This window comes from Hemicordylus capensis, chromosome 2 (assembly GCF_027244095.1).
Source record: "Hemicordylus capensis ecotype Gifberg chromosome 2, rHemCap1.1.pri, whole genome shotgun sequence".
Lineage (NCBI taxonomy): Eukaryota > Metazoa > Chordata > Lepidosauria > Squamata > Cordylidae > Hemicordylus > Hemicordylus capensis.
In genome coordinates this window covers 245,333,251-245,356,479 of record NC_069658.1, presented here as the reverse complement: position 1 = coordinate 245,356,479, position 23,229 = coordinate 245,333,251, and the positions used below count along the sequence as shown (strand labels likewise).

Genomic DNA, 23,229 nt, shown 5'->3' with positions numbered 1-23,229 from the left:
TTTTCCTCATACACAAATGTGTGCCGAATAAATCAGTCCTTTGAATTGACTAAACTCTAAACAAGCCATTAACTTTTGTTTCTTATGTTTCTTTCTAGATTGTGAACCCTCCAAGGGAGCCATCTTATTTGTTTGTTATTCCTCTGTGTAAACCGCCCTGAGCCATTTTCGGAAGGGCGTTATAGAAAATGAATTATTAATAATTAATTATAATTAACTACATTTTTGTTTATCAGGTGACAGCCCTACTAATTACAGCAGGGGGTCCCAGGCATTGTAGCTGGGGCTGATGGGAGTTGTAGTCCAACATCTGGGGACTCAAGATTGAGAACCCCCGAATCACAGGATGGCTAATTTCATACAGTCCCCCCCACCCCAACCCCCCCCCCCCGCACACAAAACATCCTTAGTGTCCTCTAATTGTGCCGATACGCAGCCGAGGTTGACTGGATATTTTTGCCATTTTCTGAGCAACCATTTGGATTCTCCTCTGCATGAATTCTCTAAGAGTTAATAAGGCTTTAATTCCACAGAAAGCATTTTTATGGCTTTTACTCTGTATGGATTCCATGATGTAAAGTAACATGCTCACTCTTCCCACACTCTGAGCATTTATATGCTTTCTCCTCTTTGTGGATTTCTTGATGGGAAGCCAGGTATGTGCTCCACCTGAAGCTCTTGCCACACTCCAGGCATTTATAGGGTTTCTCTCCTGTGTGTATTCTCTGATGTGCTTTGAGGCTGGATTTACTACAGAAGTTCTTGCTACAGTAGGAGCAGATATACGGTTTCTCCCCAGTGTGGATCCTTTGATGTGAGGTAAGGTGTTCGCTCCGGCTGAAGCTCCTTCCACACACCAAGCATTTATAGGGTTTCTCTCCTGTGTGGAGTCTTTTATGTGAAGTAAGGTTGGTGCTCTTGCTGAAGCTCTTTCCACACTCAGGGCATTTATGTGGCTTCTCCCCTGTGTGGATTCTCCGATGAGCATTAAGGCTTGATTTAGTACAAAAGCTCTTGCTGCAGTCCGAGCAGTTATATGGCTTCTCTCCTGTGTGGATTCTCTCGTGTGAAGCGCAGTGGTGCCTCTGACTGAAGCTCTTTCCGCAGTGTGAGCATTTGTAGGGTTTCTCTCCCGTGTGAGTCCTCTGATGTCTTTTAAGCCTTGGTAGATCAGAAAAGCTCTTTTCACAGCCCGGGCATTGATACGGTTTCTCCCCTGGGTGAATCCTTTGATGCGATGTCAGGTTTATGGTCCAACCAAAGCTTTTCCCAAAGTTCAAATTCTTATTGGCTTTTTCCCGTGTGTGGACTCTCCAATGTGCATAAAAACTAGTTTGACGACAGAAGAGTTTCCCACACACTGGGCACTTAATCCATTTTTTGCCTCTGGTTGTTTTTTGCTGGGCTTGGATTTCTTGGAAGTTAGCAGCCTGCTCACCAATGGGTTTTTTCCTCAGTTTCTCTTTCTGGAAGCTGCCCTCTGGCCTCTTGGGTTCCCCTGGATTCCCAGACCTCTCTTCCAGCTCCTGACGCTTTGCAGTTTCTGACGAGACCTCACCCGTTTCCTCTTCATTCTCCCACACGTCACCTGCTGGAATAGAGAGAAGAAGTGTAGGAGATCATGAGGGAGAAATGGAGCTTCTGAACTGGTGTCAAACTGGATTAACTGCTATGCAGAGGGAGCAGAGCCATAGCTAAGAGAGTTCAAACATGCTTTGCATGCATGAGCATCTTTTATGAGCTTTAGCAGATCTGGTCAGTTAGCCATGCATTAAAGGTAAAGTGTGCCATCGAGTTGGTGTCGACTCCTGGCGACCACAGAGCCCTGTGGTTTTCTTTGGTAGAATACAGGAGGGGTTGACCGTTGCCTCCTCCTGCACAGTATGAGATGATGCCTTTCAGCACCTTCCTATATTGTTGCTGCCTGATATAGGTGTTTCCCATAGTCTGGGAAACATACCAGTGGGGATTTGAACAGTCAACCTCTAGCTTGCTAATCAAGTCATTTCCCCACTGCGCCATTAGGTGGCTTAGCTATGCATAATAAATAATTAAATAAATAATAAATAATAATAATAATACTTAGCATTTGTATAGTGCGGGGGTCTTTTTTTTTTTTTTTTAGCAGATTGCTAATTGAGGATGTAGCTCAGCAGCAGAGCATCTTCTTTGCATGCAGAAGGTCCCAGGTTCAATCCCTGGCAGCATCTCCAGGTAGAGCTGGGATAGGTTCCTGCCTGAAACCTTGGAGAGCTACTACCAGTCATTGTAGACAACACTGAGCTAGATGGACCAAGGATCTGACTTCGTCTAAGGCAGCTTCTTATGTTTTGAAAACGGGGCCATAGCTCAGTGGTGGGGAGTCTGCTTTGCATGCAGAAAGTCCCAGGTTCAATCCCTGGTAGCATCTCCAGGTATGTATGTATGCAGTTTTTGAGGGTAGTATTTGAAAAACCTGCGCTTTTGCACTAGCAGAAGGATGTTGCATGAGCTGTGGGACTCCTATTTCCGAATAATCCTCATGCTAATTAAGGACCAGCTCATCAAGATCATCAGGAAGGGTCTGTATTCAGGTGCCACTATTCGCTGGCCTGTTGGTTGGCCTTATGTTCCTTGCTGCAGCTGCTTTCCTCTCCTCCTCGCTCACGAACTCTCCCGAGAGCTGCCACACATGGGATTAGCCATGGTACGTCATATATATATATATATATATATATATATATATATATATATATATATATATATATATATGAATGAGATATAACAATAGACAGACAGACAGACAAAACTGTTGGCAGGGAAGAGAGCTGGTCTTCTGGTAGCAAGCATGACTTGTCCCCTTAAGCTAAGCAGGATCCACACTGGTTGCATATGAAAGGGAGACTAGAAGTGTGAGTGCTGTAAGATATTCCCCTTAGGGGATGGAGCCGCTCTGGGAAGAGCATCTAGGCTCCAAGTTCCTTCCCTGGCATCTCCAAGTTAGGGCTGAGAGAGACTCCTGCCTGCAACCTTGGAGAAGCTGCTGCCAGTCTGTGTAGACAGTACTGAGCGAGATGGACCTATGGTCTGACTCAGTATATGGCAGCTTCCTATGTTCCAGATTGCACAACCTTATACATGTCCTGGAGAAGGACTCCCATCAGTGGCTGTGCAACATCACAGAGCACCACAATTACACGCCACTCCGCAAACTTCAGTTTGTGCAAAGATACAGTAGAATATAAAAATGCTGATGAACTGCCCGCTGCCAAGAATCCTTACCCGGTAGCTCACCATGAGAATTCATTTTTCCATCAGTATTCTCCCATTTGGCCTCTCCACACAGCTTGCTCTTTGTGTCAAATGAAGCCTGCTCTGCTTCGGAAATGGGTATCACCACCGGAGTTAGCAACTGAAACAGAAGGAGGATGTTTTTCAGCACAGAGGGGGCGGGGGTGGCTAAAGTACCTCCCCCGCCAAACACATACACAGATCAACGTGGGAAGTCCTCCTCCACGTCCCCAACAATGTGAAGGATTGATATGAGAAGCAGGGCCTTCTTAGTCAAGGCACCCTTACCGTATGATAACTTCCCTAGGAAGGCCCATCTGGTCCCTTTTGCCATAGAGTAAAAACCTGGCTCCTAATGAATCTAGTGGATCTCCTTGATTTTTCTGCTTCTGTGGTTGCCAATGCCCAATCATAATTTGGTACAAGCTTGCAGCACACGTCCCTCCTCTCCATGAAAGGCCAGACAATTTGAAGAACTGGATGACTGACTGGCATCCTTTATGGATGATTTATTACGGTCGTAATCCAGCAGAAAGTACATGTACATAAACACAGCACAGACCTATGTTCAACTGGCACCCTTTAGCTTCTTTAGGTCCCTTTTGTTCAGGCTCCTTCTATCTCTGGCTAGCAGATCTATATTTATCACCAGACATGGCTGCAGGGCAAGCATATACAGAAATTCCATACAGTGACAAACGCCCTTTAGGCCCGGTTCTCTGCCCTGGGATCTAGGAAGCCAGAGGCCTCGCTCATTTGTTCACATATATTCTCTGTCCTATCAGCCACACTGGATGCCACCCCCACCCCACTGCAGTAGCGGCTGGTGAGCATTGGGGTGAGGTGGGGAGGGAGAGGGCAGAACCCTAGGAATCCGATTGGCTGGAGCAGCTTGAGTAGCAGCTGTTCCAGCCAGTAAGACCAAAAAGGAAGTTACAAGCAGGCGAGGAGGGGCTGGAGGAAGCTCCCTGCTCCGGAAGATTCCCTGGCTGCTCATAACTCTGTTTTTTCACTAGCTTGTTAGTTTTTGTCTGGTTGAGGGGGCGGGGGCTGAAGTCCCACCTGCCCTTACAGACCAGCCACCACTGCCCCAGTGGAGCAATGGAGGATGTCCCAATAGGTGTGCTCTTGGCATGCCCCTTCTTGTTCATGTGTGCTGCTGGGCCATCTCATTTGTACATTCATTCATTCATTCATTTAACTTCTTTACCACCCACACTGTCGTGTCTGGGCGGTTAACTAGTTTAATGAGTTACTAATGGGTTACTAGCCCCTTATGGGTTACTAGCCCATCATGTTGTACGATCATACAGACATCTGTTTTTGTGTGAATGACGGTACCTGTGTTCATTTTAAAAGTGAACCTGGCTACAGGCCCTTCCCAATGTAGTTTGCCGACAGGAGGTGTACTGCTGTACCTGCAGTCAGCATAAGGTGAATACTGTGCAGATTACATGCGTGTTGAAAACAATATGTAGAGAAAATGTATACAATATAAAAAAATAAATATAAATGTCTAGAAAATAATATGAGCTCACGTGTGCACACATTGAACATAATGTGCTAACAGAGCTTTTATTTCCCCCCGTGACTTTTGCCAGGGGTATTTGGAGTTCTCAAGCGAACTCTCCCTTACCTGCTGCTCCGGTCTCTTAGGAGTCTGTTGTTGCAGCTGCAGGAACTCCTCCGCCAGGGCCACCGCCTGGGAGCAGGTCTCAGGGCCGTGTTCCCTCACCCAGTTCTGGATCTCCGGGGGCAGGACGGTCAGGAACTGCTCCAGGATCAGCAGCTCCAGAATCTGCTCCTTGGAGTGTCTCTCGACTTTCAGCCACTGAGAGCAAAGTTCCTGGAGTCGGCCGTAAACCCCTCTGGGCCCCTCGGCCTCCTGGTAGCGGAAGTGCCTGAAGTGCTGCCGCCACCTCTCCCTGGCCAGGGCATCCCATCGCAAGATGATGGCCTTCACTTTCCCATAATCCTCTCTGTCTCCGGCCTCCAGGCTGCTAAAGGCCTGCTCGGCTTCTCCGCTGAGGGCCGGCAGGAGTCGGGCCACCCACTCTTCCCTGGGCCAGTGGCAGGCTTCGGCCACTTGTTCGAAGGAGGCCAGGAAGGCCTTCGCATCCTCCCAGGGCCTTGGCTCCTCTGGCTGATGGGCCTCCACCCCCTTCAGGAACTCCTGCCATTGGACTTCCCACTGCTGAAGTGAACCTTCAGCTGGTTCTTTTTTAACTTGTTCTCTTGATGGCCTTTGTGGAATGTCCCTGATACTCCCACCCTGGGCGGTGGCCAGAGGGGCACTTCCTCCTGTTGCTCCTGACTTGCCCCCTCCATCGAGGCCTGCTGCATCTTGGTGCTCCACTTTGAACCCTGACGCCATCCGTTGCTCCAGCACCACGGGGAATCCGAGGCTAAAACCTGACTTGGTCTCCTGCTCCAGAGCCATGTTTGCTGTCTTGCAGCAGACACCCTTCTTCCAAGTCTGGGCTCTTCCCTGGGGGAAAGAAGATTTGTTTGTTTTTATTTTAATAATAATAATAACAATAACAATAATAAATAATTCGATTTCTATACCGCCCTTCCAAAAATGGCTCAGGGCGGTTTACAAAGAGAAATAAAACAAATAAGATGGCTCCCTGTCCCCAAAGGGCTCACATTCTAAAAGAAACATAAGACAGACACCAGCAACAGTCACTGGAGGGGTACTGTGCTGGGGGGTGGATAGGGCCAGTTATTCTCCCCCTGCTAAATAAAGAGAATCACCACAGTAAAAGGTGCCTCTTTGCCCAGTCAGCAGGGGCAATATCGATCCCGCTCTTCCTCCAAGGAGCTCAGAGTACATGGTTATTTTTATCCTCATAACAACCCTGTGAGGTAGGTTAGGCTGAGAGATACATGACTGGACCAGAGTCATCGAGTGAGTTTCATGGCTGAATGGGGATTTGAACTCTTCCAGTCTGCTGCTGCCAGTTTGTGAAGACAATACTGAGCTAGATAGACTAGTGGTCTGACTCAGTAGATGGCAGTTTCCCATGTTCCTATGTAACTCGAGTCTCCCTGATCCTAGTCCAACACTCTAACCACTACACCATGCTGGCTCTCATGTTTAAAAGGAGGGAGCACACATAGAGATATCCAAGAGAGCAACAAGACTGGGAAGAATCACTGGGAGGCACAAAGGAAACTCATCAGAATATCAGCATCATCAGCATAAGTACATAGGAAGCTGCCTTGTACTGAGTCAGGTTTTCTTTTGAAACTCCCTAAAAATCCTTAAGCTCCCAATTATACTAAAAATATCAAACTTACTATAGTATAGTATAATTTACTATGGTATAACTGGGAGGTTTAAGGCTGTCTAGGAAGGTTTGTTTTTTAAAAAATGAAAACCAGACCTACCTACATAAACACAGTGATTTTATACCAAGTTGGACTGTTTGTCCATCTAGCTCAGGGCTGCTCAACTTTGGCCCTCCTGCAGATGTTGGCCTACAACTCCCATAATCCTTGGCTATTGGCCACTGGGGATTATGTGAGCTGTAGTCAAAAAACAGCTGGGGGGGGGGCTAAGTTGAGCAGGCCTGATCTAGCTCAATACTGTCAACACTGGCAGCGGCTTCTCCAAGGTGGCAGGCAGGAGTCCCCCTCAGCCCCACCTTGGAGGTGCCAGGGAGGGAACTTTCAACCTTCTGCATGCAATAGCATTCTAACTTCTAATTATATGCTACGAACATGCTCGTAGACTCTGCTTCAGTGATCTCTGGGGTCAAATAAGATGACCAACCTACCATTCTGTTTTTTGATGTAGGGTTAAAATTAACCTGGAAAAAATGTCAAAGTGAATCATTGCTTTACAATGTAGAGTGCAATTACCTTCTAAAAAAGAAACCTACATTTATCTCTGAATATTGAAGATATGCAGTTAATAAAATAAGAATCCACTTTTTCTAAAAAACAACAATTAAATAAACTCTTCCTGGCTAATGTTTAAATCTATTTGACTGAAATCACATTCACCCTGTCATATTCTCAACCAAAGGGATGGCCGTTATCATTCAGCCTCCCAAAAGTGCACACCCGTCCCTTAAGGATTGGAGCTCCCTCCCATTTTTACTGAACCCCCTCATCAAATCTAATGACCCATATCATCAGTCTCAAAAAAATATTTTTATCCTCCACAGAAGTGTCTTTTCTACCTCACCCTGCAAAAAGAATTAAATAAGGAGTTGCTTCTCAAACTTTCCCTCTGTTTGCACCCCTGCAGCCCCCTAAAAGCACTACAGGCACCCCCCCCATTCTACAAAACCCACCCAACCCCAGAATTGCCATTTTTAAAAAAGAAAATCACACACACACACTTTGCCTTGTGCTTGCAAGCCTAATGACTTTTCCTGGCTGTCTTAAGACTCCCAGTCACATTTCCCTCCAGCTCTTAGGTGGTGGTGGTGGTGGTGGTAATCTCTCTCTACCTTCTTGTCTTCCTTGAGTTGCCCACCCTACAGGAGTGGCCTTGAGTCTCAAGGAAACCACATCCATTTCCTGGGGACTCTACAAAGCCATCCTGGAAATCTGAATGGCTTGATCTTGTGGAGGGTGGGGGGAAATTGGGGTGGGTGGGTGAGCTGGTCTTGTGCTAGCAAGCATGAATTTCCCCTTTGCTAAGCAGGGTCTGCCCCTGGCTTGCATTTGAATGGGAGACTACACATGAGCACTGGACGATATTCCCCTTAGGGGACGGGAAGAGCCTCTGCATGCTTGCAAGAGCCCCTGGTGGCGCAGTGGTAAAACTGCCGCCCTGTAACCAGAAGGTTACAAGTTTGATCCTGACCAGGGGCTCAAGGTTGACTCAGCCTTCCATCCTTCCGAGGTCGGTAAAATGAGTACCCAGAATGTTGGGGGCAATATGCTAAATCATTGTAAACCGCTTAGAGAGCTCCGGCTATAAAGCGGTATATAAATGTTATTGCTATTGCTAAGTGCTATTGCACGTAGAAGGTCCCAAGTTCCCTCCCTGGCACCTCCAAGATAGAGCTGAGAGAGACTCTTGCCTGCAACCTTGGAGAAGCCACTGCCAGTCTGTGTAGTAGACAATACTGAGCTAGATGGACCGATGGTCGGACTCAGTAGAAGCCAGCTTCCTATGTTCCTAAATAACTCCAGGAATAGCTTCAGTTACAGCTGGCAACGCGCCTTCCTGACCATATGCCCCCCCCCACCCCCTTCCCACCAGTCAGAGATCTCCCTGGTTTTTCTTTTTCTCCTCCTCCTCTGTGGAGGTGCAAATTTTTGTTTAACTCACCCAGAGCCACCTCCAATGCCAAAAAAGGAGCAATGATCAAATTCCAGTAGTAGCAGCAGCTACTCCGAGGGGGAGGGAAGGACATTCAAAAGAGCAGCCTGCCCTGTGTGTAATGTCCGGGGGGAGGGGGGCAGCGGCGACAAGCCGAGCAAGAAAAAAGGGCGTGCCCAGATATGGAGGGGAGGCGTGGTTATTCTTATCTCTTCTTGTTCAGATGCGCCTAGGAATCCGAGCTCCAATCCTCTCTGGCTTGGGGCAAATCCAAGCTAGCAAAAGGCGGAGGGGAAGAGCGTTCCTTTGCTTGCCTGGGTGCCACCCACTCCTTTTGTTTGCAGACCGGATTTCCGGGTTATTTTTGGACGCCATAGCTTTTTCATTTAGAGGGGTAAAAGTCAAGTGCCAGAAATGCTTATGGGGGACAAGGGAGAACGTCCGGATTTTATCGTGGCAAAGGTTTTTTCTCCTGTGCCAGCTTCCTAACCGATTATTCCTACCATACAGATCCTTCGATATATTTTGCAGGAGGACCATTTTGTTATACAGGATAAATTCTACAGCAGACAAGTTATCATCCCCAGTTATACTTTTGTGGGGAGGGACTCTCAGTCCTCAACTATAGTTTAGGGAAGACAGACAATCTCATCCATTATCCTTCTCTTATTTTCTTATCCTCCCTCCCTTCCCCCTTTCTGTCTCTTAAGTTCTCTGTTGGTTCTCATTTTTCATTTTCCCCCAGTTAGAAAAAGTGTGTGGGGGTTGTGCACAGATTGAGGATCGGCTTCTTGGCAAGAAGCCAAGAAGCTTTCCCCCCAGCTGCCAGGATCGGCTGGGGGAAAAGCTGAGAATAAACCCTTTTTTTTGCCCATGGAAGCAAAAACAGGAGTGCAAGCCTTTTCCACAATTCAGGTTCTTTTGATCAGAAAAAAAAGGGCAAATCCTTGAATTTCACGCACACACCCCTCCTAACACCAACTTGGATGTGTTTGCAAGGCAAGTGTGTGTGTGTATGTGTGGAGAGGGTGCTGTTAGCTGGGAAAGGGGACCACTTTTGAAGTGGTGGTTCTCTTACATTTAGGAACACAGGAAACTGCCTTATGCCAAGTCAGACCATTGGTCCCTCTAGCTCAGTACTGTCTACACCAGGCCTGCACAACATAAGCCTCGGGGGTCAGATCTGGCCCGCGGGGACTTTCTTGCTGGCCCCCAGGTAGGAATATCCTACAGCAAGAGCAATGAGGATTTCTTGACTTGTCCCATGGATAAGCAGCAGTGGCTCAATACAGTCGACCTACTGACACTATCCCTCTTTCCCCCAGACTCCAACCCTCTGTTCCTCACTTTTATTAATATTTTAAATAATTAACTGTGACGTTATAATTAATGTGCTGCAAACTGACCGTGGCCACGCACAGCAAGGCATGGTTGGTTCTGGCCCACTGGGGCACCCCTGGTCTACACAGACTGGCAGCAGCTTCTCCAAGGCGGCAGCCCTATCTTGGAGATGCCAGGGAGGGAACTGGGAACTTTCTGCATGCAAGTGCTCAGAGTGGCCCCATCCCGAGGAGAATCACAGTGTTTACATGTGGTCTCCCATTCAAGTACAAAGCAGGGCAGACCCTGCTTAGCAAAGGGGACAATTCATGCTTGCTGCCACAAGACCAGCTCTCTTCTCCCTTATCAGGGGTGGGGGGAGAGCAACAGTCCCTATTCAGCCAGCACAGCATCCCTCCTAGTGACTGTTGCTGGTGTCTCTTTTTCCTTTTACGCTGCGAGCCCCTTGGGGACAGAGAACCATTTTCTTATTTTTATCCTCTTGCTGTGCAAACCATTTTAAGGACTTTTTTTGGTTGAAAAACAAAATAAAAATAATAGTGGCTGAATCCAGCGTGGCGCTACACCACCTAACACCCTACAAGGGCAGTGTTGGGGTTACACCTTGAAGTATGCTATGGGAACAACTTGGACACTGCCCTTGACGGGTGCAGCAGCCCTGCGGCATAGGACTGCCAGGCCCCAACTCCAGCACTGGAGGCAAATAAGTAGGTAAAGTGCTTGCCTGGCTACTTGAGACTTCCCTCCCAATTGGATCAGGAGGGACCAGCTCTAGGAAGGGGTGGGGTTCTGGTCTCCCACATCACCCCTCCATTTACAGCCAGCCTCAGCTGGTTCAACAGTTCCTTCTTTTGAGTTCCTTCTTTCAGCTGCTGGCTTGCTAGACCTGGATACAGACATTCCCTGACTCTCAGTGGCAATAACCCCTGCTCTGGCTGCCAGGCCCTTGGTAGCTGCCAGAGAAAGCCTGGTGCTGATGCCAGCCCTGCACTGAAGTGTGAGGAGAGCTGGTCTTGTGGTAGCAAGCATGACTTGTCCCCTTAGCTAAGCAGGGTCTGCTCTGGTTGCATATGAATGAGAGACTTGATGTGTAGGCACTGTAAGATATTCCCCTCAGGGGATGGAGCTGCTCTGGGAAGAGTATCATCATCATCATCATTATTAATAATAATAATTTGATTTCTATACCACCCTTTCAAAAAATGGCTCAGGGCAGTTTACACAGAAAAAAAATAAACAATTAAGATGGCTCCCTGTCCCCAGAGGGCTCACAATCTAGAGAAACATAAGATAGACACCAGCAACAGTCACTGGAGGTACTGTGCTGGGGGTGGATGGGGCCAGTTCCAAGTTCTAGGTTCTAAGTTCACTCACTAGCATCTCCAAGATAGGGCCGAGAGAGATTCCTGCCTGCAACCTTGGAGGAGCTGCTGCCAGTCTGTGTAGACAATATTGAGCAAGATGGACCAATGGTCTGACTCAGTATAAGGCAGCTTCCTATGTAGGTGTCTTGTCTTCTTAGTCTCCTGCAGGGTCCCTCTGAACTCAGGCTTCTGCCAAGTGTCCAATGGGGCCTTTTTGCCCAAGGGGTGGGTTGGGTTGGGGTAGAGGAGTCAGTGGCTACCTTCTGGGAAGGCCCCTGATCCTGAAACTCCAATGAGGAGCATCTTAATGAGAGAAAGAGGGAAAGAAGGTAGAAGAGGAACAGGAGATAAGCAGTGGCAGAGCACCTGCTTGGCATGCAGAGGGCCCCAGATTCAATCCCTGACAGCATCTCCAGGTAGGGCTGGGAAAGACGCCTGCCTGAAATCTGGAGAGCTGCTGGTCAGAGTGGAGAATACTGAGCTAGATGTATTCCTTTGTGAACAGTTGCAATTTAATTTGTATGCTCTATCTACGACTGGAAATGTAAGAAAACATAGAGAAAAACACACATACAAACTTTATTGGAAAGACGAACAAACACATAATGCTACTTCAGTTCACAAACACAATCTCAGCCCAGTCCTGAGAAATGCAAGGCAATCCAGTGCATGTTTACTCACAAAGAAGTCCCACTGTGCCCAATTAGGGATATGCATGAACCGGTTCGGCGCTCCTTTTACGGAGCACCAAACCGGTTTGGAAGTCCAGCGTTTGAGCCCGTTCAGAGGTCGGGTGGGGGCTTTTAAGGAGGTATGCTGGGAGGAGATATGCTGGCAAGGAGGTATGCTGCAACCCCATTCAAGCAGTTTGGGGGAGAGCACTTATGGGAGGAAAGCGGCGGGGCAGGTAAGGGCATCCTCCCTGACCCTTAAAGCCACCCAACCGCCTCTCAGAAGTGCACAAACCAGTCCATGCACATCCTTATGCTCAATGGGTTTACTCCATTGGGGGCTCTCCAAACTTGGGTCCTCAGATGTTGAACTACAACTCCTATCACCCCCAGCAACAATGGCTGAAAGCCAATGTTGAGCAAAGGTTGTCAAAGTTGGGTCCCCAGATGTTGTTGGACTACAACTTCCCTCGTCCCAATTGGGATGATGACAGGGGGTGATGGCAGTTGTAGTCCAACATCTGGGGACCCAACTTTGACAACCCCTGCCCTAGGGAATATGAATAGGCTTGCAGTATTAGATGCAGATAAACACTTCTATGAGGCGTAGACACACAGAAATCTTGCACAGGGTCAGGCTGTTAAATTATGGCCAAATAAAATATATGCTTCCAATGAGTTACAGCTACTGCCCCATTTTTTTTTTAACATTTCAGCTGAATGATGGAGAAACAACAGAAGCTTTGCAAACATTTCTCTCCCTCCTCAGTCTCTCTTCTGTGTGGATTCAAGTTTTCCTCTACAGTTCCTTTGTACGATTCCTCTGATGGATTGATCCAGCTTGGTTTATCAGAAAAGCTTTTGCTCTGATCTGAGCGATAAAGGTGGATTCCTTGTAGTGATAATGCCTTCTGACTTCTAATAAGAGAGCGGGTGGGATTGTTTCATCAGTGGAAAAAGCTTAATTTCTCTGGTTTCCCCCAAATAGATTCATTCCCATGAACTTGGTTAACTACTCAGATTGGAGCACTTAAGAACATAATGAGAACATAAAAAGAGCCTTGCTGCATCAGGCCCAAGAAGGCCCATCTAGCTCAGCATCCTGTTTCACACAGTGGCCCACCAGATGCCTCTGGGAAGCCCACAAGCAGGAGATGAAGGCATGCCCCCTTTAGCTCTGTGGCTCCCCTACAACTGGGATTCAGAGCCCTCCCCCATCCCTAAACCTGGAGGAAGTCTTATTGCCATCAAGACTAGTAGCCATGGATAGACCTGTTCTCCATGAAGAGATCTAATCACCTTTTAAAACCATCCAGGCTGGTGGCCACGCCACATCCCACGGCAGAGGATTCCATAGATTAATTATGGACTGTGTGAAAAAGTGCTTCCTTTTGTTGGTCCTAAATTTCCTGGCAATCTGTTTTATGAGATGACCCATGGTTCTAGTGTTGTGAGAAAGGACTCCAAGAATGTAAAGTTTCATAATTTCTACCTCACTTTCTAATCCAGAAAGGATCCCCAGAGTGGTTAACATAAATAATAAAATCTAATTAAACTATTCAGATGATTAAAATGAATGAATTTATACTTTCCAACTAAACAACCAATTAAAACTGTGAATTACTCACAAACCTTAGATGGAGAAGGGGCACCCACTAAAAAAGCCCAGCTTCATGGAAAAAATTTACAAGCCTCTATAACCCAGGGAACTTGCATCAGGGCCCCATTGGCAGTGTTTCCGGTAAGAGGTGTTGTTGACTACAACTCCCATCATCCCCAGCTGCCCTGGTATTTGGCTGGGGATTATGGGAGTTGTAGATAATAACATCTGGGAATCTCTCTTACAGGGAGCACTGCCTACTGGCTGACCTAAGCATATGGAGAAGCTAACATGGGTGTTTCCCCTGCTGTGTGAATTCTTTGATGTCTAATGAGGTTTGTGCTCTGACTGAAACTCTTTCCGCACGCCAAACACTTGTATGGTTTCTGCCCTGTGTGGATTCTCTGGTGTTTAACAAGACCTGATTGATCGCAAAAGGTCTTGTTACAGTCTGAACATTTGTATGGTCTCTCCCCTGTGTGAATTCTTTGATGTGAAGTCAGGTGTGTGCTCTGACTGAAGCTTTTTCCACACTCCAGGCATTTATATGGCCTCTCCCCTGTGTGAATTGTCTTATGGTTAATAAGGCCTGATTGATTACAAAAGCCCTTTCCACAGTCTGAGCATTTATAAGGTTTCTCCCCCGTGTGGATTCTCTGATGCGACGTAAGGCTTGTGCTATGACGGAAACTCTTACCGCACACTGAGCATGTGTAAGGTTTCTCGCCTGTGTGGATTCTTTGATGTTGTATAAGGCTAGTGCTCTGATTGAAGCTCTTGCTACAGTTTGCACAGCTGTAGGGTCTCTCTCCTGTGTGGATTCTCTGGTGCGAAGTAAGGTGTGTACTCTGACTGAAGCTCTTTCCACATTCCAAGCATTTATATGGTTTCATCCCAGACTCAAGCATTTTGCATTCCGAAAGATTTTGGTATTGATTGAAGGTCTTTCCAAACTTTAAGCTTTTGTTTGATTTCCCCCCTGTGTGGATTCTCCAGTGTGTATTGAGGCACTTGTTCCTTCTCTTTCCTGCCGGATGTTCTTCGACTGTGATTTCATGGAAGTCCCCACCCGGACTCGGGACAGGCTGATCCCTTCCCTTCTCCATGTGGCTTCCCTCTTGCCTATTTGATCCCTCTTGATTCCAGAAGTTCTCTTTCAGCGCCTCATGCTTGCCTGCTTCGGATGATATCCCAGGTAGCTCCTCCTCATTCTCACTTTCCCACCCATCACCTGCTGGAATAAATGGAGACTTCTGATACAACTGGTGAGAGAAACAAAGCTATTCAATAAACCAGACCACTAGAAGATGCAATGAGAACCGTCCAACAAAAGAAGCGGTTAAGGCCATGAATGAACAAACCATGATGGTTTGTATACCTCAGTTTGTATACCTCATATACCTCAGCAGGACCCTCCTGCAAAGTATAATTTATTTATTTACCTATCAAAGTATATTTTTATTTATTGGTTGGTTTAATGTCCTTTGTCTGCTTTCCCCAGGGAGTACTTGAACTTCTAGACCCAGCTCAGGCAAGGCAGGCTGGAAGTGCAAGTGCTAAAGGGGAGCTGTTGAACCAATAAGAGGCTGATATTGGTGAGAACCCTGCCCCTTTCTGGATCCTCAGGCCAACCCTACTCAGGTGGAGGCACTTCAGCTAGCCTTCCCCTCCTCCTGAGTAGGCCCTTTGGGGTTCACTCCTGGGGGTGATGGAGAGGGTTCTAAGGCAGGGTGGGAGTTCCACTACAGGGTACTGGGTCAGCAGTGCTCCAGGGCTCCTCCACTGAGGAAACTGGCTCTGGCCGCTCCAGCTCTAAGAGATAAATCCCCTGCCAACGGAGCAAAGAAGAACCTTTTTCTTTAGCAGGGGGAGAGCAAATGGCTCTCTCCACCACCAGCACAGCATCCCTCCAGTGGCTATTGCTGGTGCCATTTTTTTTTTTTTTAAGATTGTGAGCCCTTTGGGGACAGGGATCCATTTCATTTATATATATCTTTGGGAACTGTTGTTGAAAAGCAGTATATAAATATTCATCCTATTCGTCTATGTGGAGGCTGACATTCAGATCAGGGAGCCAGGCCGAGGTAGGCTCTCCCTGCTCCCGATAGTTTTTCCTCTAGGTAGAGGTAAACCTCAGTGCTGGGGTCACATTTCCCCCCGATTCTGGAGATTTGCAGGATATTTCATTGCCAAGCAGGATTTGTATTTTATGTTTATGCTAGTTAAAAAGACTCGCAGTTTGCAAGCATTCCTCCTGCATCACAAAATGACCATGCACTCTCCCTTCACTCATGTGCAGAAGAGTGTCTATGTTTAGAAAAATGTATTTCTATTGAAATGCAGTTAACTGGGAGGGAGTTCATTGCTTCATAATTCAGTGAAAATGTGGATTTTCTGTCTTTCTTGAGAAGTATCCGAGAAAACTGCCAAAATTTGTTGGAAGATATCATTCCTCATTCTTTTTCAATGGGGGATTTCCCCCCATATTTTCTGGCAAATTAGTCAATTTTCCTGGGATTTTTGATTTTTCTGGACAAGGTCTGGAACCTACCTGTAAAACAGCATCTGTTTCTGTCTTTTGTGGTTTGATCTCGGAGTTTCATTTAAACAGCATATTTGCTGTACCCGCTTTGGAAGACTGCAAACCTGCTTTGGAGGATGTGAATTGGAGACAGTGAATTGTGCCACTGCAGAAGACCAAGTGATGTTTGGCTGGACACTTATTCAGTTTCAAGCCTTCTGGTTTGGGGGATTTTGCTATTTGGGGTTTTTACTTTGTGTGTCATCACAATTGTCTAGATATGTGGTTTTGCTTGAGATTCTAGACTGTGATGCATGTCCCAATGGATACAATCTCAGTATACTAACATATGCCGTTTTTACATTGACAGTAAATTGCACGTGTTAATTGTTCTGAATACTTTGGTTCCACATTTTTGTCCTGATTTTGTTTATTCAGTTTTCTTTCTGATTTCATGCAGTACTGCCTACATGGGCTGGCAGTAGCTCCCCAGGATTTTCACACATCTGTACTTTTGTCCAAAATCGACCAAATACAAGAAAACCTCATTAATTGCAGCTCCAGCACCTGTGGTTCTGAAATTGGGTAATAGGCACCCAACCTTAGTATATGCGGAAAAACTCCGGCAGAAAAAGGGTTAAATCTGTGCGTCAATGGTGGCCGGAAATGACCTCCGAGGTTATTTCCACCTGCCATTTTGAGTTCGGGAGAAATCTCATGGATCATTTAAAAATAAAAAATAAAAAATGTGAGGAGGATGTGATTTTCGCACAATTTTTAATTCTTGGAGGGCATCGCTGGACTCCTTAAGAGCAGTGGAGCATAGTAGGGCACTTTATTTAGCCTGTTTTGTCATTTTGGGGGCAATTTTGTGCAATGCGCAAACCTAACCCCCCAATTTACATTACATTTAATGCCCTGTTATTCCCACCCCCGGCGGAATGGAGGTTCTCTTGTATATTTATTTATTATTTATTTTATATAACTTCTTCCCATTGGGGAGGAGAATTGGTCTTTTTTAAAAAAACAACAAACTATTTTTTATATCCCACTCTTCCTCCAAGGAGCCCAGAGCAGTGTATTACATACTTAAGTTTCTCCTCACAACAACCCTGTGAAGTAGGTTAGGCTGAGAGAGAAGTGACTGGCCCAGAGTCACCCAGCAAGTATCATGGCTGAATGGGGATTTGAACTTGGGTCTCCCCGGTCCTAGTCCAGCACCCTAACCACTACACCATGCTGGCTGGCTGTCTTGAGGCCACAAGCATGCTTTGCCCCTTTGCTATGCAGGGTCTGCCCTGGTTTGCATTTGGATGGGAAACCACATGTGAGGGCTGTAAGATATTCCTTAGGGGATGGGGCCATAGCTCAGTGGAACAGGATCTGCATGCTTACATGCAGAAGGCCCAGGCTCACTCTCTGGCAGCATCTCCAGGTAGGACTGGGAAAGACCTATCTCAAACCCTGGAGAACCCCTGCCAGTCAGTGTAGACAATACTGAGCTACTTGGACCAATGGTTTGGCTCGGTATAAGACAGCTTTCTTCCTAAGTTCCACTGCTATTGCTTTCTAAATCTACAGAGTTCTAAGGACGGAGCAACCCCTGAGCGCCCTGAAGTGGGATAAGGAACCACAGCAAGGAAGCAGCTTCAGTGTCTCCCAGGATTCAAGCACCAGAAGGCAGCCCTCCTTACCCACTACGATAGCCTCTTCCTCATCATCTTCCTGCTTGGTTTCTATGCACAGCCGCCTCTGCTCAGCATCAGATGGGACCTGGCCAGCCTCGGAGAAACTTGCAGACGACTCCTCAAATGCCACCTGCAACAGCAGAGAGGATCCCTTTCAGGACAGAGCAGCAGGGCTAGGAGGCGTAGGGGTAGGTGGAAGGGCCTGATCCGACCTCTCACTCTGCACTGAGCAGCAGCCTCACTGCTGCTGGAGGAGAAGAAATCAGAGGCATCTCAGGGACTTGGGTAGCCAGAAAAATCTTCCCCAACCTGCCTGACCTCCTTGCAATAATCTTAGCAGGAGCAGGAACAAGGAAATACATTAGATCAGGCTTCCCCAACCTGTGGCCCACCAGATGTTGCCGAACTACAATTCCCATCACCCCCAGCTACAACTTATTGTGGCTAGGATGATGGGAATTGTAGTTCAGCAACATCTGGAGGGCCGTAGGTTGGGGAAGCCTGCATTAGATAGATTGAATAGATCCTGTACAATGCAGATTTACAGAGAACTGTTACGTCCCAGATGGACTTTGGCCTTTGTCCCATCAACCCTGTCAGGTAGGTTAGGCTGAGAGATACATGACTGGCCCAGAGTCACCCAGTGAGTTTCATGACTGAATGAGGATTCAAACTTGAGTCTTCCCAGTCCTAATCCAACATTCTAAATACAGAGATGTGAAAAGTCATCTGATTAGAGGCAATCTGCTGAAGCCTGGGTTTGTATAATAAATAAAACTTTGTTAGCTACCCCATAACTCACAACACAGCATTAAAACATCAAGTAAAAACACATAACACATGAAATTACAAAACACACCAAAACCCCCCAAAATATTTAAACTTTTTTTTACAGTCAGTTTGAAAAATTAAATTTAAAAATCAAGATTTAAAAGGCCTGAGTGAGCAAAAAGGTTTTATGTTCTATATATGCTATACTAGAATCTATACAAGTAAACTAAAATCTAGTACAGCAAATATGTAATATAAAACATGAAGTTGTGGAGTAGGTCTGGTAGCATGAGGCCTCCCTTTTCTGAACCTTGCTCAGGAGGAAGCAAGACCCTAAACATATTCTGGATCACGGCTCTTGATACTCCAGGACAGGACAGTAGGAGCAGCTAGAAAACTTAGGCCTTCCTGACTGGCTGGAATTCCACATTGGAATTCCTGCCCCCCACCATAAGAAGGCAGCCATTCGCGGGGCAACTGCTTCAAGTACAGTATTCAGAGGGAATTCCCAGTTGTTGTTGACTACAGCTCCCAGAATCCCCAGCCAAAGGCCACTGCAGCTAAGGATGCTGGGAGTTGTAGTGAACAACACCTGGGAATCGCTATTAGAGGGAACATTGTTCAGGTAGGGTGGTGTGGGTTGGGGGTCCTTTGAATGCCACCCCAGTACTGACGCAGGAAAAGCTGAGCGGCTGCGATGAATCTCAACAGCACCCAGGGGGTGGGCGGGAAATGATGCAGGGGAGGCTGGGGATGCACATGGGGCAGCTGGGAAGCACAGGGATGTCTGGGGGATGTAGTTTCTCCCAGTGCTTCTCCCTTCCTCTGGGAGAAACTACATCCCCCAGACATTCCTGCGCTTCCCAGCTGCCCCCTGTGCGTGCCCAGCCTCCCCTGCATCATTTCCCGCCCACCCCCTGGGTGCTGTTGAGATTCATCGCAGCCGCTCAGCTTTTCCTGCGTCAGTACTGGGGTGGCTTTTAAAGGACCTTCAACCTCCTCATCCTACCTGAGGGTAGTTGTCCCACGAGCAGCTGTCTCCTTGTTGTGGAGGGACTGGAATTCCGAAATGGAATGCACAGCCCTAATGGTTTGTGGGAATGGGATATCAAGGCATGAGGATAGGCCTCTTGTTTTTATAGCAGGCATAGCCAATTCAAAGGATCTGTATTGCCTGCCCATACAATTAAGTGATCTCACCTGGTTTTCATGATTGTCTTCAGCCGCTCGCTGTGTCAGCAGGAACTCCTCCGCCAAGGCCACTGCCTGGGAACAGGTCTCTGGGCCATGTTCCCTCACCCAGCTCTGGATCTCCGGGGGCAGAATGGCCAGGAATTGCTCCAGGATCAGCAGCTCCAGGATCTGCTCCTTGGAGTGTCTCTCGACCTTCAGCCACCCATGGCAAAGTTCTTGCAATCGGCTGTGAGCCCCTCTGGGCCCCTCAGCCTCCTGGTAGCAGAAACGTCGGAAATGTTGACGCAGCGTCTCCCTACTGATGGTGTCCACTCGCAAGATGGCTGCCTTCACCTTCCCATAGTCCACCCGGTCTCTGGCTTCCATCCTGTCAAAGGCCCGCTCAGCTTCTCCACTCAGGGCTGGCAGGAGTCGGGCCACCCACTCTTCCTTGGGCCACCGGCAGGCTTCGGCCACTTGCTCAAAGGAGGCCAGGAAGGCCTTTGCCTCATCCCATGGTGAGGGCTCCTCTGGCAGCTGTGAAGAGGAGTGAGGAGACTCCACTGTCCTTAGGAACTCCTGCCACTGGGCCTCCCAGCAATAGGCCAAACCTTCTTCTGATTCCTCTTTCACCTGATGTGGCATTGTCTTTCTGAAGGATCCCCCATTGCTTCCAGGCTGCACTGATTTAGGGGGTTCTCTCCCTCCCTCCAAGTCCATCCTGGGTTTATGACCTGTAGCATCTTGAAGGACATGGAGGTCTCTTCCTGTCCCCTGCAAAACCTCGCCTTGTGTCCGGCCTGTGGAACTTTGCTCTTCCATTTTCATCCTTGGACAAACTCACAAAGGTGGCCACACGCTGTGAGAAAACTCTAGAAAAAAGTACAGTGAGCTTGAGGTGTCCTACTCACATGTCCTGAGATGCCTGGGGGAGAGTGAGAGAGAATTAACAGAGATAAAGAGTCATCCACTGGCACAAATCTTTTCTGGAAATGTTGGTGTGTGGTAAAAAAAATGCAAAGTATGGTAAATTTAAATCAAGGGCGTTGTTACCTTTTTCTTTTATAAACGCACACTTTCACTTTCTAAAAAGGGGGAGGCCTGACCCCGCCCCCCAAAAGCAGTCATGTATTATAGCAGGAGTTCCCAGCCATAGGTCCCCAAATGTTGGATTACAACTCCCATCATCTTAAATTATCAGTGCAGATAAGAAAACCAACACCCTCTGCTCACTAAAGTCCACTAGGGTCAGCATTTGCCCTATGACTCAGTGTGGGAAGCAGGTTACACTTAACCTCCACAGGAATGCAAAAAGTGGGGAGAGTATACACACATATTCTCTCAGATTGTAAGGGATCCAGAGGGCATCTGGGTGACAAAGCTTACTGCCCCGCTCCCCGAATTATTGTATTGGTTTTTTGATTTTTTACATCCTGCTCTTTCTCCAAGGAGCCCAGAGCGGTGTACTACATACTTAGGTTTCTCCTCACAACAACCCTGTGAAGTAGGTTAGGCTGAGAGAGAAGTGACTGGCCCAGAGTCACCCAGCTAGTATCATGGCTGAATGGGGATTTGAACTCTGGTCTCCCCAGTCCTAGTCCAGCACTCTAACCACTACACCACATTGCCCACATCCCTTTGAAGAAAGAAAGAAGGAGAGGTATAAAGCTTTTCCTTCTGGAATGAACTGAGTAGGAAAGACCATGGTGGTGGTGATGTGTGTAAATGGAAAGATTTAATAGGGTTAGGGTTGCCAATCCCACTACCCAAATAAGGGACACGAGGAGAGCAGTATTGGGAGTAATTGGGAGCCTGAGTGCTGTATGTGTTTTTACCACTTTCAACTTGGACTTCAGGGTCTATGCTGAAAGCAATCTACAACTTAAATAGCTTCTTCTCTGCTGATCGATATAACCATGGTAGACCCAACTGGCTGAGAAGTAATTTTGTTTTCTAGAAAGAGAAGCATTATTAGCCAGTGAAAAGCGGTTCCACACATTACGTAGTAGTCATCTCCTGCCTGATTTCCATGATCCCCGATACCTGGATAATACCAAGTTAACCAATCACCGATGGCTGTTAATGTCCCCAGTATGGGACTGTTGGCAACCCTAGGCCTGCAGCCCACCAGAACAGAAGCGTTCTATCTCGGGTAGGGACTAGGCAGCAAGAAGGGAAAGGAGTTGGCGCTCATGAATTACAGCCTTTCATTATTAATGAAAATAACTTCTTTGATCTAAGCCATCGATAGGTTCTTCCCAATAGCTGAAAATAAGGGACAAATGGCATCCCAAAATTGCTGACAAATCCCTTATTTCAATCAAGGGCTGAATTAATAAGGGGCGTCCCTGCTAATAAGGGACTGCTGGTAACCCTAAATGGGGGGTCTTCCCATTCTCTGCTGCTTTCCAACCTTAGCCCCCCACCCCGCAGCCCCGCCGCTTTGGGGAGAAGCATCTTTGCACCCTTCCCTGCTCCCCTCTCCATGCACCTCCCTATTCCAGGCTTTCTTCTCCTTTTTCTTCCTCCTCTTCCTCTCTTTGCAGCTTCAGGGAAATTCAAAGCCAGCTTCCCCCTCACCCCTCCTCCCTTTACAGGAAACGGGTATCTCTGCTCTTCTTTTCAACCCTCTTCCGCCCTCTCTAGGAAGCCGAGCTCTCTCTTGGCTTAACCCATTCGATACAGGGCGGCGGGCAAAAGACAAGCGCGCTTCTTCTCCAGCTTGTCCTGTAACCTTCCCAGCTAGCTGCCACCATCCCTGTACGAAAACTCTTCACGTGTTCTTTTTTCCTGATTTAGTTAAACAAAACATACATATCCACACATCTAGAGAGCGGAAGCCGTGTTAGGAACAACGAGTGAATCGTGGCACCCGAAAGACTAACAGATTCGTTCGGGGTCTTAGACCCACTTTGTCAGAGATACCCCACACAGAAACCATCTGCTCCAGTAAATCTGTCCATCTTTAGGGCACCACAGGACTCTTGGTTTTATCTGTAAGGGTCCGAAAAATGCAAGCATATTTGAAGCAAGAAATGGGACACATCAGAGGGGAAGGGGGGATGGAAATTGCAGATTTTTGTTGTTGTTGCAAACATTTAGCAGTACCCCTGCTAAATGAGCAAAGACACACCTTTAAAAATCTATTTTTTAAATTTTAATGTGTTTTTATCTATTGTGATTTTTATCTGTTTTATGAATTTTAAATGTTTTATATTGTCTTTAATCTGTACACTGCTTAGTGATTTCTATATTAGGTGGTATGGAAATTCAATAAACAAATAAATAAATAAATGTGGCGATTGTCTTATATTTAGCAGGGGGAGACCAACCGGCCCTATCCAACCCAACACAGCATCCTTCCAGTGGCTGTTGCTGGTATCTGCCTTATGTTTCTTTTTAAATTGTGAGCCCTTTGGGGACAGGGGACCATCTTATGTATTATTTATTTTTCTATGTAAACCGCTTTGGGAACTTTGGTTGAAGAGCTGTATATAAATATTTGTAGTAGTAGTAGTAGATGGTGTAATACAAGAGTTACCCACC

The 23,229-nt window shown here is 47.0% G+C and overlaps 1 protein-coding gene across 1 annotated transcript; it reads right to left on the bottom strand.

Moving 5' to 3' along the window:
- Positions 1-394: 394 nt before the first annotated feature.
- LOC128343918 (uncharacterized) lies at positions 395-22,296 on the bottom strand. Its single transcript, XM_053293349.1, has 6 exons — positions 19,711-22,296; positions 17,746-17,869; positions 13,803-14,764; positions 4,907-5,758; positions 3,262-3,391; positions 395-1,591 (listed from the first exon to the last, which is right to left on the bottom strand). The coding sequence occupies exons 1-6, from the start codon at positions 20,509-20,511 to the stop codon at positions 552-554; spliced, it is 3,909 nt and encodes a 1,302-aa protein (XP_053149324.1). The 5' UTR covers positions 20,512-22,296; the 3' UTR covers positions 395-551.
- Positions 22,297-23,229: the final 933 nt, after the last annotated feature.